Genomic DNA, 17,487 nt, shown 5'->3' on the forward strand with positions numbered 1-17,487 from the left:
AATCTCTCGTGAAAAAACGATATAGTGTGGAAGATGGTATAGAAAGGAAAATACTGCACTCATTTAATTTAAAGTCAAGTGATAACCAGGTGCTACCATGTGGTTATGTGAGAAAATAATACAGCAAATTACGTTGTAATTCAAAAACAATTTATTGTCTGTACTACCACTTCCGGAACATTTTACCTAAAATATAGATCAGATCAAATATTCTAGTGTAAATTGCCCTTGTACACTTTTACATTGGTATTTTAGACCATGTAGGTCAACCTATAAGTCATTGTAAGTACTGTAAACACACATATTTCAAATCCTTCTAAAAAGCAGTAGCATGTAGTGTTAACACAAACTTGCACTATATGGCCTTATATATATATACATATATATATATAAATGGACACCTGTTTGTTAAACCTCTCATTCCAAAATCTCAGGCATTAAAATGGAGTTGGTCCCAACTTTGTTTAACTGCCTTCACTTTTCTGTAAAGTATTTCCAATAGAACATTAATGTGGGATTTGCTTCCATGGAGCCACAAGAGCATTTGAGAGGCTGGGCTCTGATGTTGGTTGATTAGAGCTGGCTTGCAGATGGCGTTAGCATTGATCCTACATGTGTTTGATGGTGTTTCTGTGCAGGACAGTCATGTTTTGGAACGGGCTACACATCATATAGGTGTGATGGGAAGGTGTCCACATGCTTTTGGCCATACAGTGTATCAAATCATACCACATGTAATACCACAGTAGAATTTCATTCCAACCTTTTTGTAACGTTTTGTATGAACTTTTCATCACACAAATGAAGGGAGTAGTTCCAAAGTCATAAATCCATAATTACTTCAAGGATTTGGCCCACATCCTTTTGCCATTGGATGAATTTGGATCTTTACGGTTGATGGAAATTTGGGGGGGACATTTCCCTCTCGAGAAAAAGCACTTCCAAAGACAACCAAAATGTTTATACACAAACCTGATCCCTGAATGTTGTCATCTCCCTCTGGTGCTCAAGCACATACAGCATACACTGTACACTACATCTGTAAACAACTCGCTTTAAATATACAATATTTACACTCCCACGTCTGTGGTACACCAACACGCCTGGCTCTCCCTGAAATCCCAGACATCACCGACCAATCAGAGGCTCTGACCACCTCCTCCGCTGAGACGACGCTGACTCACCAGGTAAATATGATCTCTGGGACTGTTACTCTGCCTGGGGAGACAGCGGGGAGGGGGGAGGGGGGCAGGGGCAGGGGAGAGGAGGGGGGGACCTCTTAGAAGTCCATATCCCATCCAGACAGCTCGTCAGGGGGGGTATCCTCATCCGGGGCGTAGCTGTCAAAGTAGCTGAGGTCTGTTGGTCCTTGCAGCTGTAGAGGAGAGAGAGACATAGACATGCTGTCAGCAGAGACACCACTCTCACATCAGTAACTGCTTCAACAGCAGCTGTCAGTGTGTTCAGCCAGGTGACAGTCACAGTGACTCACCTCTCTTCTCAGAGGAGACTGTAAAGACCTCTTTTTCAGTCCCTCCCAGTTGAAGCCATTGAACCACCTGTGAGTAGGGAGAGGTTAAATCTACCACATCTTACAACAAGCTGAACATAAAACATAACTGTTGGACCTGGTCGATGGCACAGTGTTATATTTGGGTTGAGGCCAAGGCCTTGCCCGTTCCTAACCCTTCCCAAACGGCAGAACCATATCCACAAATCAGCCGCAGTCCACTAACATAATTTAAAGAGCTCAAATTGAATTGCGTCTCGAGTCATGGAGCTTTTCCAGGTAAGCGTACAGCATTAGCCCTCGGGTAGGATGGTGGTGGGGAGGGTCTCTGAGGTCAGTGGCAGCCTGAACACCCTGGCTGTGTGGCTCTCAGTACTGATCACATTAAGCTGAGGGCTGTCATGAGCCTGAGTTAGCAGGCTGGTGTCGCTGTTCTCTCAGGGAGAAAGACAGACGAGGGGTGATGGAGAGAGAGTAGAGAACGACTTGGCATTCAGCCGTACTCATTACATTTCCCGGATAACTTTTCTGTTCCCTGTGCCTTTCATCTGCCCCCTTCCAACCCAGAGGGGCGGAGGTTAGAGATTATTCAGGAAGATGTGAATCATTCGTTTGAAACGTTATTGTTACTCCATGCCTGTGCTTTTTGATGTCACCGATCCCATTCTTCAGGTTTCCCAGACGCTCTGAGGGGTTCCGTCTGAACGAGGGGGAAGAGCAGAGAGACACGAAGGTGAGACCCTGACAGAAGGAGACAACACTTCCTGGTTCCTGCCGTCACTTCAGCCTGACGTCTGTGTGCTTACCTGCACAGCTTCCTGATGAGGTCCTCAGGTCTCTTGGTGACTCTCTTGGGGAAGTCCATCTTTTCGATGCCTTTCAGGATGAAGGTGTATGTCATCATCTGGTCGCTGCCGGAGAACGGAGGGCTGTGGAAGGACACAGGTCAGGGGATTTGGGGACGGCAAAGCAAACGTGTAGTGCTGATGATGGTGTAGGTCAGTGGCCTTGGAAACGTCTAAAACAGGTCCCTGGGGGGGGTCCCCGAGGACCAGGGTTGAGAACCACTGGTGATGGAGGCATTAGTGGTGATGATGGGGGCTGATAGTCATAGGGTATTGAAGGTAAACCCTGAATGTGGTTAGCTGTGAAGGTAGTAGTGTTCCAGACCTGCCTGTAAGGAGCTCAAAGACCAGGATCCCCAGGGACCAGAAGTCCACGCTGAAGCTGTGGCCCTTGTTCAGGATGATCTCTGGGGCCACGTACTCCGGCGTGCCGCAGAACGTCCAGGTCTTCTGGCCACACCGGATCTTCTTGGCAAAGCCAAAATCCACCTGAGAGAGGGCCGGGCATGAAGGTGTCATTCATTCACTTATTCACAATTAATTCACTCACCATTCATTCATTCATTCATTCATTCACAATTCAATCAGGACTCATGTTTGTGTCAAAAGATCAACAAGCTGTGTACAAGTTTGATGTATCCATCAGCATCCAGCATGAGATTCTCAGGCTTCAGGTCTCTGTAGAGGACTCGGTTGCGGTGGAGATAGTCGAAGGCTTCGGTGACACAGCCAACGCAGAATCGGGCCGTGGCCTCGTCAAAGCTTCCCCTGGAGAGAAGAGAGCAGAGGTTCAAATCCCCCCTGTACGTTGCTTTAGAACGAATGACTTGCTTTCAGCAAGATTTTTAGATGTGCCGACAAAATAACGACCAACTGACATTTCAGCAACAGTTATCTGATCAAATGTTGATATCAAGTCTTGCATTTATTTCCATAAGGTGCCAGAGACAGAGGATAATTATACCTCATAGAAAAGGCTGTTGTTCCACTCACCTGTCTCTCAGCAGACTCCAGATCTCCCCTCCTAGGCAGGCCTCCAGCAGCATGTACACATACTTGTTATCCTTGAACGTGGCGTAAAGCCTGGAGGGAGGAAGGAGAGGGGAAGTTTAGATTTGAGAGGTTTCGTTTTTCTGTGGTCCAGAATATTGCGGAGGTGGAAGGGGCTGATGGATGGCTTTCATATCTGGGTGTACGAGCAGGGGGGAATGGGAGCTCGAGTCGGGGACGGCATTAACAACCTCGGGGGATTTACATCCTGCGTGCTCATATAAAAGATAACCAAGTTGCTGTGCTGAACTGCTCCATGAAACCTGTCTCCATTTCACATCACTGAGCTTCAGTAATACATGATGCTTTAAATGTCTGTTTTAAATGAGAGTAAGAAATGTAATTTAAAACGTTTTTCTGTTGAATATCCACAGTTATGGCTTGGTGTTGTACAGACGGACTTTCTCTCAGCCAGACCCTTCTCCTTACAGGGATGTTTACAGTGAGAACATCCTGACAGGGGAGCCGGCAGTTGGCTGAAGGACTTACTTGACGATGAAGGGTGAGGAGGCCTCGGCCAGGATGCTTCTCTCTGAGTGGATGTGCTCCTCCTGGTGGTTCTCCACGATGTGTTTCTTCTTCATCACCTTGAGGGCGAATGTCACATCCTTGTTCTTCACCTTCACCTGTAGTGGGCGCACACGGCTTCAGCTCTGGTCACATGTACCGTCAAAGCAGACGCCACTACTGAATCGTCGGTTTGAAATTGCGTGGTGTGTTTTTATCTTTCAGAACAAACTCAAAGCTAGCTAACTGGGGTGGGCGGGCTATGGAAAAGGAAACATTTTGGGACTGACTTCAAAAATAAAATTAAAGTTAGGCTGGATAATCCTGCCCAGTTAGTAAAAAGTACCTCTCAAACAGATATAAAAAGAAAGAACAGGTTTTTAAAAAGCCATAAAAACTGAGTGACAGCCTCACCAGCTCCACCCTGCCGAATCCTCCCACGCCCAGCGTAGCAATGACCTCCAGGCTGTCCAGGGGTACAGAGGGGGGGTGAGACGCACTCTCCTTCAGCTGGACCAGGCCGGGGGACAGGGGTGGACTGGGGTGACTGGAGCACTCAGACCTCATGAGAGAGGCAGAGAGAGGGCGCATGTTTGTGAGAGGCAGAGAGAGGCCGAGTGAGTGTGCATGTTTGTGAGAGGCAGAGAGAGGCAGAGAGAGGCAGTACACTGGCCAAAGTTGGACCAAAAGCCTCCCTGCTGTTTCAGTGTCTGGATATCACTGCAGGAACCCATCATTCAGGTGAAAGGCAGCTTTGTTTCCAGTCATATTAAACCACCAGCCTGTTCTAGGGCCATTCCCTCCACTGCGCCCCAAGTGAAGTCACTGGTGGTGGGGAGTAGACCCCTGGGTGTCGGGTCTGGCTCATGGAGGTATGACACCCTGGTTGTAGACCCCTGGTCTGGGTCATGGAGGTATGACACCCTGGTTGGAGACCCCTGGTCTGGCTCATGGAGGTATGACACCCTGGTTGTTGGTCAGACTCACTTGGCGTGTCTTTTCTTGTCGTCGCGGTCGAGGGTCGCCACGTAACCATGGAGATGCTTTTGCAGCTCGTTGAAAGTGCCCACTGTCAGATCAAATGTTCTGGAGGTAAACATTTAAAAAAACAAACGCTCCATTATTTGTGGACAGGTGTAAAAAGAAAATAAGCAAGCCAATGCACATATGAAGCCTTTTTTCTCCATCGCACAACTTCACCACATATAAACCACCCGTCTACACATCCTAAATGCTCCTCCAATGTGACTGATGATCCTATACTGTATTTAGTTTTCTAATCATTGTCGTTCAGTAAACTCTCTTCTCCAACTGCCTGCTGTCCCAGTTCATCTCAGCCGGTCTGAGTCTGCAGCGCCCCCTGGGGGTGGTACTCACGCTCGGTCGATCACCAGGCACTCCACACCATCCTCCTCCGCGATGATGTTAGCCGACCGCACATCATCACTGATGTCAGTCACACACACACACACACAGGTAAGATCAGTCCTTACAAACCAACATCTAGAGGTACCAGTCAACGGGACAGTTTAAAATGCTCTGTGTGTGTGTGTGAAGTTACCTGATGAGGGCCTTCTCTCCAAAGTAATCTCCTTTCTGCAGTGTGTTGATGGTTTGGGGCTCCTTGTGTTGCTCTGTGCTCTGAGTCACCTTGATCTTTACAACAGACGAAGAAATAACACTATTAGCAACGGCACACTATCAAAACAAGGATTGTTCTTCTCCTGGGGACTAGGTCTCGGTAGCGAGCTGACTAATGCTCAACAAACCAGGCTACGTAGCTAAGAAAAGCTTTCGTTGGTAAACAGACAGTAGCATGGGGGCACCAGTGCATAATTCACCAACCAGAATGACATCAGCCCTCATGTGCAATAACGGCACGATTTAGCTGAACGCCTCGGTTGACCTCTGCCATTTTTTGTGGGGGAGTAAGGTTTGTAGTACGCCGTTTATACAGTCCCCACTGGTCGTAAGTGTGTGTGTGTGTGTGTGTGTGGTAGGGGGGGTCATGGCGCCATTCCCTGCATTAGCACCCCCCCCCCCCCACACACACATACACACACACAGAAACATCTGCCTCCCTCTCGTTAGCCTGGCGCTGACGGCATGCTACCTGACCCTCATTGGCTCCTTCTGCCTGTGAGTCCCTGGAGGATGCAGCTCCCTTACTCTGAACATCTCCCCCCGCACATCAGTGTCCTGTTACACCCTCCTCACAGGCACACACACACCCAGGGGAGGAGGTGAGGAGGAGGAGAGAGTTCCTACACACTCCTACAACCTACAGTAAACACAGTTTGACAGTCGAGCCTAAACTGACTGCGAGAGAAACCACAATGTGCACGCACACATCCGAGCACGTTCCAAAGCACAAATGCGTGCCCACAAAACTTGTGTTTTCGTCTGAGGCGGGTTTAAAGGTGGGGGGGTGAGAGGGTGTAAAGATGGGGGGGTGAGAGGGTGTGAAGGTGGGGGGTGAGAGGGTGTGAAGGTGGGGGGGTGAGAGGGTGTGAAGGTGGGGGGTGAGAGGGTGTGAAGGTGGGAGGTGAGAGGGAGGTACCGTTCCCTTGGCGATGATGTAGAAGGTGCTCCCTTCCTCTCCCTCGCGGAGGACGTACTCCCCCTTGTCGTAGTATTCCTGTCGGGAGAAAAAGGAGCACAGTCAGAATAGTATTAGTATTATTGCCGTTATTTAAACTGCAATGTTATGATCATTTATGGTAGCATCGGGTCCAGCCCTCCCTCCACGCCACCCAGTAACTGGCTGAGGGGGAGAGTCTGTCTGAGGATCAGCAAGTCATAACTGTGGACGAGACAGGATGGCCACAGAGCTGCCATTTGGATGATTAAATCATCACAACTGACAGTTAACTGGGGGGGTCAGATAGCTGAGCGGTTAGGGAGTCAGGCTACTAATCAGGAGGTTGCTGGTTTGATTCTTGGCCATGACAAATGACGTTGTGTCCTAGGGCAAGGCACTTCACCCTACTTGCCTCGGGGGAATGTTCCTGTACTTACTGTAAGTTGCTCTGGATAAGTGCGTCTGCAAAAAGACTAAATGTAAATGATTCATCTGATTTTAAATGTTTTATCAGATTTTAAATAATGTATCCGATTATGAAATCATTCATTCTCAGATCATTATTAAATCATGAATTTCCCTAACCATAACCCTTGTAAGATCGTGGGACTCTTCACGGCTGCTGTACAACCTCTCCTCTCTCAGTTTACAGTCACCACTCTTGACACGAGTGGGATTTTCCTGCAGAAACAGGTTTTATATTTACGGAGCAAAATCATCCCCGGGTTTGAACTTGTACACCAAGACCATATTTGATTTGGTGTCAATATGATATGACCTTGCACACACACACTGTTCCCTTCCCCCCACTGTATAGTGACAAGTAGCGGGATGTTAGCATTATCTTCCTAATTGGAGAGAAACATCTGCACTGCGATTGGGTTGCACATGTGCGTGCCTCCCTGGAGGCAGAGTGTAATCAAGTCTGTCAAGAGACGAGGGAATAACGGAGCTCTCCTGTTCGTGACCTCGCAGGAACAGCAACCGAGAGGAACGTCCTTCAAGTTCTCGCTGTAAGAACACGCAGGGAGAGAGACAGAGAGGGAGAGAGAGAGAGAGAGAGAGAGAGAGAGAGAGAGAGAGAGAGACAGAGGGAGAGAGAGACAGAGAGACAGAGAGGGAGAGACAGAAAGAGAGAGAAAGAGAGAGTCTGACCCCGAGCTGACAGGAACCACGTCCCTCTCTGTCGAAGTGACACACACACACACACACAGGCTTCTCCTGGCTGTCTCACACACATCTTTAACTAATCACTCATCTCCCATTTGAATAAACACTTCCTGGTGACTTGGTCAAATAATTACAGTAACAATATATGGGACTTTGCGATGACAGGAATAGTATGAGAGCAGTTCATCAAGAAGGTAATCTGTGTGGACTCGCAGACTCCAGGGCAAGAAATATGCTGACACACAGCAATATGAGAGGGCTGGCGGTGATGACATTTTGACAGCGAGTGTCTGGAACACAACAGTCCTGCGGCTTCAGAGTGTCGGGTAACGGGAGCGCGTACTCCAGAAATCCTGCTGTACAGACATTATGGGACTCATGACTGAACTTGAATCATTTACAAAGTTTGTTTATGAGTCAATGCAGCTACTTACCACTTCTAAGCAGTCCACTATTTTACTGAGTTTGTCTTCTGGTAGGTTGGCCAACAGTGAAACACTGGAAAGAAAAAGGCAAAAATATGTACAGCAACTACGAAACAGAACTGTTTGTCATGCACAGGTGTTCTGTGCCTCGAACAGTTCTTGGTAACATTTCAGGAGCTAAGTTTGTGTTTCTCTGGCTTGATTTTGGAACAGACACCCCAGCCTGAGCTGGGCTCAGCTCAAAGCCTTTCAGATCAATTACACTTAGCTTCACTTTCAACTTTGTGATTTAACGCGAGTGAAGGTACAAATGTTTGCAAGCGAATCTTTGATCAAACTAACACCAGTTCCTCTGTAGGTTTTTACAAATACAAACATCCAGGATGGTTCTGATGTGGATAGATGCACAGATCCTTTTCTGAGTTGAACTTCAGTATAATGAAGTGGAATGAAAACAGGAAGTTAAATGTTTGGGACGCACCTTCGGAGGAAGTGGCGGTGTTGTTCGTGTCGTTTCTCCGCCGTCATCCTCATGACGTTCTGGAACACCTCCCTGTCCAGAGCCCACACCTTCACCTGGCTGGCCGCTGTAACCACAGCAACATCAAACACAGGAAGTACCCACAGCCCTCCAGGGCTTGACCTCTGACCCCCTCCAAATGGAGGCTGGTTAACCTGCGACCTCACAGGTCTGTGGGCTGGTGTCGGGGAGGGCATGGGGGTTGAGGGGGAGGGCATGGTGGGAGGACAGACTTCAGCAGCTGGGTTCAACAGCAGAGTAGGAGGAAGCAGCATGTGCAGTGTGTCAGCCAGAATGAGAAGCAGGACTGATATTCCCTTTCATCCCCTTCTTGTGACGACTCTCTGGAACATAAACAGCGGTGGAGAAAGAAGCCTGACTGCCAAACTGTCGATGGTCGTCTGTGTGGAGGAGAAAGGTCAGGCCGACCTACAGCTACAAGCCAATTACTTGGAAAAATACACAAATATGTCATTGGGAGACCCCCGGACAAAGAACCCACAGAGCCATGGTATGGGCTCTTGAATGCCAAGATGGCACTGGCCAATCAGGAAACACGGTCTGGGATCTGATGCTAGTCCTTTGTCAACACCTCTCTGCAGAAGGTTTATGACTGTCTAATGACCTATCTGGGGGGGAGGGGAGGGGAGGGGCAGTTCAAAACATGGATGTTGCGTTGTTTAAATGAGAAAGCTACGCCTGGTACAATCTCAGGCCTTGTTCAATATCCCAGTCTCTGCTGTTTATGATCCCCTATGGATTATCCCTTAATGATCTATCCCAGTTACCCAGTCTGTCTGACAGCCAGCTAGAGAGAGGGTTGGGAACATCAGCTTACCTCTTACAGACGCAGTCCTGGTACAGTTATACAAGATGGCCAGTTCCCCAAACGTGGTCCAGAGAGCCACAGCTGACAGCAGCTTGCTGTGCTGAAACACGTCCAGCTTCCCATCTGAGGGCACCAAACCAGGGTCATCACTGATCAAAAGCTAACACACAAACATCATGGACTCGAGGCTGAGACCAGACATGAGGGATATCCAACTCCTCATCTTTAGTGAGTGTATTAAACTGTTAACTGTTAGACTAGTCATGAGCACAGTGGCAGGTACTGCGGACTCATGACAACACAGGGTGACTGTCCCGGGAAGACAGCTTTCAGTCAACAAGTCATTGGTAGAATACATGTATCCTGCATGTGTGTGTGTGTCGCCCCACCTGCTAGGACAAACAGGTGGTTCCCCGGCTCGCCCTGCCTGATGACGTAGTGGCCCTGCTGGTAGGTGCTCTGGTACATGCACTCCACCATGTCCCGGACCTGTTGAGGCTCCAGACAGCTCAGGTACTGGTTCTGGACCAGGGCCTCAACCAGGAGCTTCTTCACACTGTAAACACACACACACGGTCACTTGATCCGCTCCTTTTGGTCTGAATCCGTCTCCCTCCTGTTCAGACATCCCTTTCGTCACATGATGAGGTTAGATTGGATGGCTGTTTAGATGTTGGGTGTGATTCTAATGAGTGAAAGTTCAGCTATCGCTGTGATGACTTCTGACTACTATTAAATGTCCATTATGGAGACAAGAACATAGATGTTAATTAATACCATCCTTAAAAACCCACTCTGGTGTTACCGACTGGTTAAAAAAAATAAGCATTGGTTTCTCTCCTGTCATCAACTGACAGTGACCCTTCAAAGACCCTGAAGGGGTCAGAGCACCCGCCAGCTCTGTCACGTCACATGAAAGAGCCCGATGCTGCCTCCCAGAGAACAGTCCAGCCCTCTTCTCCACCACCCAGACCGTAAACACGGCCACCCGCCCACACAGAGCCTGTGGAAGAAACCTTTATTGTGATGGTACAGTCCTCCAGCCCTCTTTATTGTGATGGTACAGTCCTCCAGCCCTCTTTATTGTGATGGTACAGTCCTCCAGCCCTCTTAATTGTGATGGTACAGTCCTCCAGCCCTCTTTATTGTGATGGTACAGTCCTCCAGCCCTCTTAATTGTGATGGTACAGTCCTCCAGCCCTCTTTATTGTGATGGTACAGTCCTCCAGGCTTGAACACTGTCACTCACAGCTCGAGCACTCAGTTCAAAGGCCTTTGTGTATGAGTGCTACCAGACAGGATCATTACAAAACATTTGATAATCATTCCTCTTGGTGGTGAGGAGAATTCTCTCCTCATTAAGGGCCAGATGTTTTAAACATGCTAACAGAGGACTGAGACCATCACAGCATGCTTTATACTCCAGACAACAGCTTGATATCCTACACAGCCTGGCTCTCAATACACAGAAGAAGTATTTACTCAATAGCGGGTTGGCTAGATGGGCCACACATTTTAGGTGTAAATGACACAGCTAGTTGCTAATTAGCCGACCGATGCGAGCTGAATAGAAGTCTCTGATTTGAGATGAGCAGCAGTTGGACGTATCCATGACAATGTGATTCAGATTTGAATGGTGTCTAAGGTGGGCTTATTGATTCGTTTTGACAATAATCAGATCTGAGAGGCACATCTGTCAGTCACACTTCATGAATACAGAAGCCTACAGTACAGACTAATAAATGAGACATTGTCCATCATAACAAGAACCAGTCTTGATCTTCAGAAATCCTGCTAAAGGTCTTGTTTGCTCACTGGGGTAATTAGCCAGGCTCATTAGTTTACATTTAGTCATTTAGCAGACGCACTTACAGTAAGTACAGGGACATTCCCCGAGACAAGTAGGGTGAAGTGCCTTGCCCAGGGCTGCGTTTCCCGATAACGATGGCTTGTCGCAACTATCGACCAAAAAACTAAACCATCGATAATTCTTACGTGCGTTTCCCAAACATGCTCGTAAAGTGTAGGCTAATCTATGCACTTTCAAGAGTTACGAATTTTCAAGAGACACTTTAGCTGCGATGTCTTTGGGAACGGCCCGTAAAACTACGAATTCTACGATCAACTTAGGCTTACGACGCTTTCGGGAAACGCAGCCAAGGGACACAATGTCATTTTGCACGACTGGGAATCAAACCGGCAACCTTCTGATTGGTAGCACGATTCCCTCACCGCTCAGCCATCTGACCCCCCCAGTTAACAGTCAGTTGTTTTGACTCAGCTCCAACGCAGACACTGATGACTACCAAGCATCCTACCTGGCATCCTTTGGCACGCGAGCCTTCTCGAAGGAGAACTTGGGCAGGTTGGTGGAGTCGTAGGTCCTGGAGGTGGGCTCAGCAGACACCCCAGCCTTGGCCCCCGACCTCCTGCTCAGCGTGCCCTTGATCATCCCACTGATGTTGGGGCCGAACCTGCCAGCCTTCACGGGGGGGGGCTGGGCCCCCAGCCCCAGGCAGGGTCCCCTCGCCCCAGCCTGGTTCCTCATCACGTCCTGGAGCTGGCTCAGCTGGAGACACTTGCTCTGGAGCTGGTCGCCCAGCTCCTCCACCGCCCTGGTCTGCCTCCCCAGCTGCTCCTGCAGAGCTCTGATTTGCTGCTCCTTGGTGCTCAGCTCCTCTGCCCTACTCCTCGCCTGCCGCTCCAGCTCCTCCACCCTCGCCTGCAGGGCCTCGGCCCCCGGGAGCCTCCCAGAAGGCCCGTGAGGCGGCTCTCTGTGGACGCAGCCGTTAGAGGCGACGGATGGGGCGCCGTCGCCTCGCTTGAAGCGTTTGGATTTCATCGACCCGTTTCCCATCGTCTGGTTCATAGGTTTGGAAAAACGAGATTCAGAAATAGGGAAATGTTGTGTGCCATAAAAGAATAAAACATTTTAAAAACAAACATACGTGCCTGCCATGAAGTATGTTTAGTAACACAGTAGCTACATTTTTAAAGGCAGACAATGAATAAGTAGATAATAGATTTTGTTTGAACAGGGAGGTGGGCGTGAAGCATCTCAATTCTCTGTGTTTATCGCAAAGGAAATTTCAGTAAGTGCGTTTTACAGCTCATGGTTCACTGTCATGTGTGTTGAGAGAGAGAGCGAGAGAGAGAGAGAGAGAGAGAGAGTGTGTGTGTGGTGATGGTGGGGAGGAGAGACAAAGAGAGAAAGAGAGAAAATCTGTGACTGACTAATGGTCAATGTGTCCTCTCCATTTATAATTCAGCAGGCCGGAAGTATTGCGTTGCATGGACACTCTCCGTCAAAGCCAAGATGCAGCATTGAAAGGAATTAGGCTAGAGTAAAACCGCAGAAAGATTAAGCTCCAGTCATTGTTTGAAAGAGACTGAAAGTATTGGGTTGGCCTATATACCCTCATATCCGCAAAAATACAAATATCTGAAGACAATGACATTACAGTAAATGTGTGTGTGGCTGTTGAATAATTTAACTGCCTACACATTCATACCGATTAAATCCCTTACATATATTAGCCTTGATGCATTTGAGACTGCGACTTATTTCACGGCACAAAGTGATTTGTTGGTCGAAAAATATACTTCCATATCATAGAGTTGTTACATATGTAAGCCTACATGTGAGAGAAATTAGAATTCATGTTATTCTTTAACAATCTTGTCTGTTACCGATTCATTTATTTATAGCTATTTCAACATGAATTGTGTCGAGTTTTATGAATATACGATCATGGCATCACTTTCGAATCAACTCACAATTATTAAAAAAAGCTTTGCCTTGGCATTTTTAGTAAACGATAACACATTGTATTCTTCAAACACTTTCATTCCAACAGACAGTATTTACTTTTAGACTGTAGAACTAGGCTGTGAAGCAGAGGAAAGTTAACAATGCAGGCACCTGCTCGACTTAATTGCCTTGTCACGTTTGAATCGCATGAAACTTAGTTTTATTTACAAAAAACCTTGTCTTATTCAGCCTATAAATAAAAGTAGATGAGACATGTTACTTACTACGTTAGTTTTTCCGAATCCCAAGTTGTAGAAAAGCGACGAGGACATAAAAGCACAAGCAGCATAAAAAGGACCGAGCCCTTCTGAACAGGGCGTGCGTGTGTCAAGAGAAGCGCGAGCTCAGTCTAACTCGAGACTGATTCAGAGCGTGCAGTTCATGTCTCCTATAAAAGCCAACAATAATATATTTGTCTTCATTTATAAACCAAAAATTGTCCAAAGTCGAAGGTCAATTATCATCTAATAAAACACATTTCCCTAACTGAAGTTTCTGGTCCCATTCATATATCAACAGTTCAAGTCGCCGGTGACGTTAATTCCTTGACTAAAGTCTATTAAATGAAGGCTTTGACGTGAGCATACGTACTGATCAATAACGGATTGATTTTGCTGTTACTAGGGTGACAATAGGGTCATTGTTATAGCTAGTAGTCATCATATTGGCTTGTCACTTTTTTCAATAGCCTACTTAACGTATATGAACTCAATACTACAGTTAGCAGTTGATTAGGCATTGCATTTTACACGGGTGAAACTATTGTTTGGAATTGTAAGTGTCTGCCAAATGACTAAATGTAAATTGTATACAAAAAACACTGAATCATTTCAGGGGTTGTAAAAAATTCACTTCTGCGTTTGCATGTTCTGACCAGTAGGGGGAGATCAAGTCCCATGTGTTGAAGAGATGGGGTTTGCTGTTCAAATGTAGGCCTACATGAGTTTCTGGAGAACATTTGTTCTGGCTATATACAAATACACTTTCAGAAGTGTCACCTTATGCATTCTTTTATTGACTTCACTTACTCTTAACACAAATAATGCAATTATGAATGGTTCCTCTGCCCATCTTAATCAAAACACAAAAACAGGAAAAAAAATATTTACACAGTAAACCACAACATCATTCTGAGTGGGGGAAGAAAGCTGGAACAAGGCAAGCAAGACATCAGTCAATGTGTTTAACTTCATAGTGAGAGCTAGTACCCTGAACATCGTGTTTCATAAAAACTTTATAAAAATATTTATTAAATTGATATCCGATGACTACTTAAGTATGTTATGTACCTAGTACAAACTTAAATAAGAACACATAATAGAATAATAATGGAAAAAAACAACAAAGAGAATCATAAATAAAACATACGGTGTAAATAATAATCATAACAATAGGAATATACATCAGACTATACTGTGTGTTGTTTTATCCAGCATTGAAAAATCTAAAATCCTAACACTACTCACTAATACGCACATTCAATCTACTCGTTTTCCTCATTCACGCCTTACAAATATCGCCCACAAGGGGGCAGTACAACCACACTGCATTTCGGTCCTACTGTCATGTCAAGAAGAAAAGTGGTAGATGTGTTCTAACGGTGATTATCGGAAAAATTAGCCACATCATCCCAACACCTCAACTTGGAATCCCGGTTGAGAGTCCATAGATAACGGACATTCAGTGAGTGTTCCTGCTTTCAGAGAATTACGAATCTTTAGACGACAAACAGAAATGACATCTTTTTTTTAATCGAATGCACTTAGTGCATTCTGCACAAAATATTTTGCAAAAACTCTTTAGAAAAAATGTGTGGTCGACAACATAGGAAAAACAGTTGGGCTACATCATAAACATAGAAAAAAACAAACACAAAACAAATCTACAAATAATGTTAGCTTAATAATTCGATATCAACATAGCGGTTTAGGTTTAACAAGAGTTCCCAATACACAAAATGCTGGCTTTTGTCACAGAGACCAGTTTGTTATACCTGTAAGAAAGTTCGCCAACCAGCAGCAAACTCCTAGCCAAACTAAGCAGTAAAACCATTATGTTTTTTGAAAACGTCAGACACAGTTTGCATCACCAGCGTCAACCGCCAAACAGGTGGATGGTGAAGACACTGACGACTGCAGAAGCATCTTCTTCGGTTACATCGATGGTCACAATGTTTTTTTTTCCTCTTTAAAAAAAGACTATAAAGTCATACAAAGAGATGAAAAAGCGCTTGTTTTGCCGTCCTGTAATGTACAGTAAAAAGAGTAAAAGAAAGTAGAGCGAGTCTTAGAAATACAGCTCTGTAGGACACATAACGCCCTCTCTCTGGAGAAGTACAGATTGTCCGTTTTCCTTCCAAAAGGCGGGAAACTCTTATTTGGACGACACCAACATAGGGAGCGTGGCTTGTTCACACTTGCGGCTCCTGCAGGAATTTAAACTCTACTTAGCAGAGTGGATCTGTCAAAACAAAAACATTGGCACATTATTAGCACGTCAAAAAATATAACTATTTTACCCCAGAATAGCCCTGAGACACAACATTTTACCAGTTTAAGTAGATTTAATTTGTGAGAACCTCAGATTTGTTTAGTAAATGCGTTTCTAGGAAAGATTGTCTGTTGGTCACTTCTCTGTTCAGGTTTCTTGTTCAACCTTCTGACTGACAGACACAGACGCACCCTAACGGAGTAAATATCCGTCTGTCAGCTATGCTGGGCTCTTGAACAATACAAAACCAATTGAACCAACCGAGCGATTCCTCATCCATCTTGTCTGAGGTTTTATAGACACTCAGGGCAGTGTTTGATTGTTGTGTGTGTGTGTCTACGTGTCTTTGTGCGTGTATAAGGGCATGAACCTGAAGGATGCAGTGTCTTTACACGCGTGTATGAAGTGATTCGATGGCTCGGAGTGATGAGGTGTGTGTGAGCTATTGATCAGTGGACGGGTTAGAGCGAGGGTGTGACCCATGGCCACGGTGACGGGGGTGATGAACGACCGCACAGAGCTACACACCTCAGGCTCTTCCAGCGATCCTTCTCCATGGTGTTCTCAGGGCCCTCGCTCTCGTATGACGCCACGTACAGCGCTGGGGGGGGAGGAGACAACACGTTACACTGACGGACGCAGCTCGTTGGTTAGAGCACCTGACTTCACACTTCATGTATCTGTGTTATCTGCTCAGCTCTGGATCGTACCATCTTCTGTAAACACGGGGGCCGTCAGCAGGTACTGCAGGACCTTGCGGTCCTTCTCAAACGGACACTCCACCTTCTTCCATGTCATGAAGTCGCTCACCTGCTTGGCCAGCTCCCAGAATTTCTGTTTACACCCAACAAATACAACAATAACTTAACGTTTCTTCCATGAAATAAAAGTTGAATTAAACATTACGTGGTTGCCAACAACAAAGGCCGATTAACTTTTGAGGAATTCACCCTTTTTATACAGTCACTTCCTCATTCTCTGTCAATCAAAGAGGAAGCTGGCTAAAACTGTCTACATTCGTTTCCAAGTGATGGAAAATCCAAACTGAAAAGTCCCTGCCAAAGCTGTTATACTACAAACCACAAGATGTGCAGGTGAAGAGGTAAGTACCTTGAAATTGACATGTCCGCTCTGTAGCCTGTTGGCACACCCTTCGTTGAAGAAATAGATGTCTTTGATGAAGAGGCTGAAGAACGGGATGACAATCTGGAAGACAAACAATGACAGGAGAGTTTCAGAACCCCGTGCAGCTGGGAGGAGATTTCCAGCGGGCTACAACAAGCTAGCTTGGGTTCCACCACCATTACCAGAGAAACAGAAAGTGTGGAAAAAGTCCCTGGTTTTTACAATGAAACAAACAAGCTACCACCCACACAAATCTTTAGTCCTTTAAATCCTTCACAGCTTCGTCCCCAGATTGATACAGATCAACTTGTCATCTGGCCTCAACACACATGATCCTGACAGGAACCCTGAAGAGCGGACGTTTGTGATGACACGTTTACGCTCCAGTTGATGTTGACAAACAAGTGTCACTGGCCCTCCTTCCCCCTCCACACACACACACGTGTGGAAACTAGGTCTAGGCATGAGAGGTGAAAAACAATTCAGTTCTTCTTGTGAGTTGGAAGGTTCCAGTAGATTATCTAACAGGGTGTGTTGAGGCAACAGAAGCTTTCTGGAACATGTGACCCCGGCCGGGGAGAGAGCGTCTGGCCTGCTCAAGAGGAGCTGGAGCACAAACACGTC

At 46.4% G+C, this 17,487-nt stretch overlaps 2 protein-coding genes across 3 annotated transcripts in view; both read right to left on the reverse strand.

The window, feature by feature from the left end:
- Positions 1 to 96: 96 nt before the first annotated feature.
- prkg2 (protein kinase cGMP-dependent 2) lies at positions 97 to 13,616 on the reverse strand. 2 transcript variants are annotated; one of them, XM_047016733.1, is made up of 19 exons: positions 13,473 to 13,614; positions 11,756 to 12,297; positions 9,827 to 9,993; positions 9,447 to 9,560; positions 8,570 to 8,675; positions 8,098 to 8,161; positions 6,473 to 6,550; positions 5,474 to 5,568; positions 5,290 to 5,358; positions 4,900 to 4,998; positions 4,327 to 4,474; positions 3,895 to 4,031; positions 3,349 to 3,438; positions 2,982 to 3,123; positions 2,681 to 2,844; positions 2,317 to 2,439; positions 2,148 to 2,210; positions 1,493 to 1,559; positions 97 to 1,375 (listed from the first exon to the last, which is right to left on the reverse strand). In XM_047016733.1, the coding sequence occupies exons 1-19, from the start codon at positions 13,518 to 13,520 to the stop codon at positions 1,280 to 1,282; spliced, it is 2,412 nt and encodes an 803-aa protein (XP_046872689.1). In that variant the 5' UTR covers positions 13,521 to 13,614; the 3' UTR covers positions 97 to 1,279. The 2 variants fall into 2 exon arrangements, with proteins under 2 accessions (XP_046872689.1, XP_046872690.1); XM_047016734.1 differs by lacking the exons at positions 97 to 1,375; positions 1,493 to 1,559; positions 2,148 to 2,210 and having other exon boundaries at positions 2,323 to 2,439; positions 2,685 to 2,844; positions 13,473 to 13,616.
- Positions 13,617 to 14,242: 626 nt separating this feature from the next.
- rasgef1ba (RasGEF domain family, member 1Ba) overlaps positions 14,243 to 17,487 on the reverse strand; it is a 45,394-nt gene continuing 42,149 nt past the window's right edge. The window contains exons 10-13 of the mRNA XM_047016600.1: positions 16,849 to 17,010; positions 16,449 to 16,572; positions 16,267 to 16,339; positions 14,243 to 15,708 (exon numbers count right to left, since the gene is read on the reverse strand). Coding sequence (XP_046872556.1) covers positions 15,684 to 15,708; positions 16,267 to 16,339; positions 16,449 to 16,572; positions 16,849 to 17,010 — 384 coding nt within the window. The 3' untranslated portion in view covers positions 14,243 to 15,683. The remainder of the gene's footprint in view (positions 15,709 to 16,266; positions 16,340 to 16,448; positions 16,573 to 16,848; positions 17,011 to 17,487) is intronic.

This window comes from Hypomesus transpacificus, unplaced genomic scaffold (assembly GCF_021917145.1).
Source record: "Hypomesus transpacificus isolate Combined female unplaced genomic scaffold, fHypTra1 scaffold_42, whole genome shotgun sequence".
NCBI classification, from domain to species: domain Eukaryota; kingdom Metazoa; phylum Chordata; class Actinopteri; order Osmeriformes; family Osmeridae; genus Hypomesus; species Hypomesus transpacificus.

Coding starts and splice junctions, on each gene's coding strand:
- prkg2 (XM_047016733.1), bottom strand. CDS start 13,520: ATGTCCTCGTCGCTTTTCTACAACTTGGGATTCGGAAAAACTAACGTA. Junction 2,845..2,981: donor CTGATGGATACATCAAACTT/GTACACAGCTTG, acceptor GCCCTCTCTCAG/GTGGATTTTGGCTTTGCCAA. Junction 1,376..1,492: donor AGTCTCCTCTGAGAAGAGAG/GTGAGTCACTGT, acceptor TCTCCTCTACAG/CTGCAAGGACCAACAGACCT.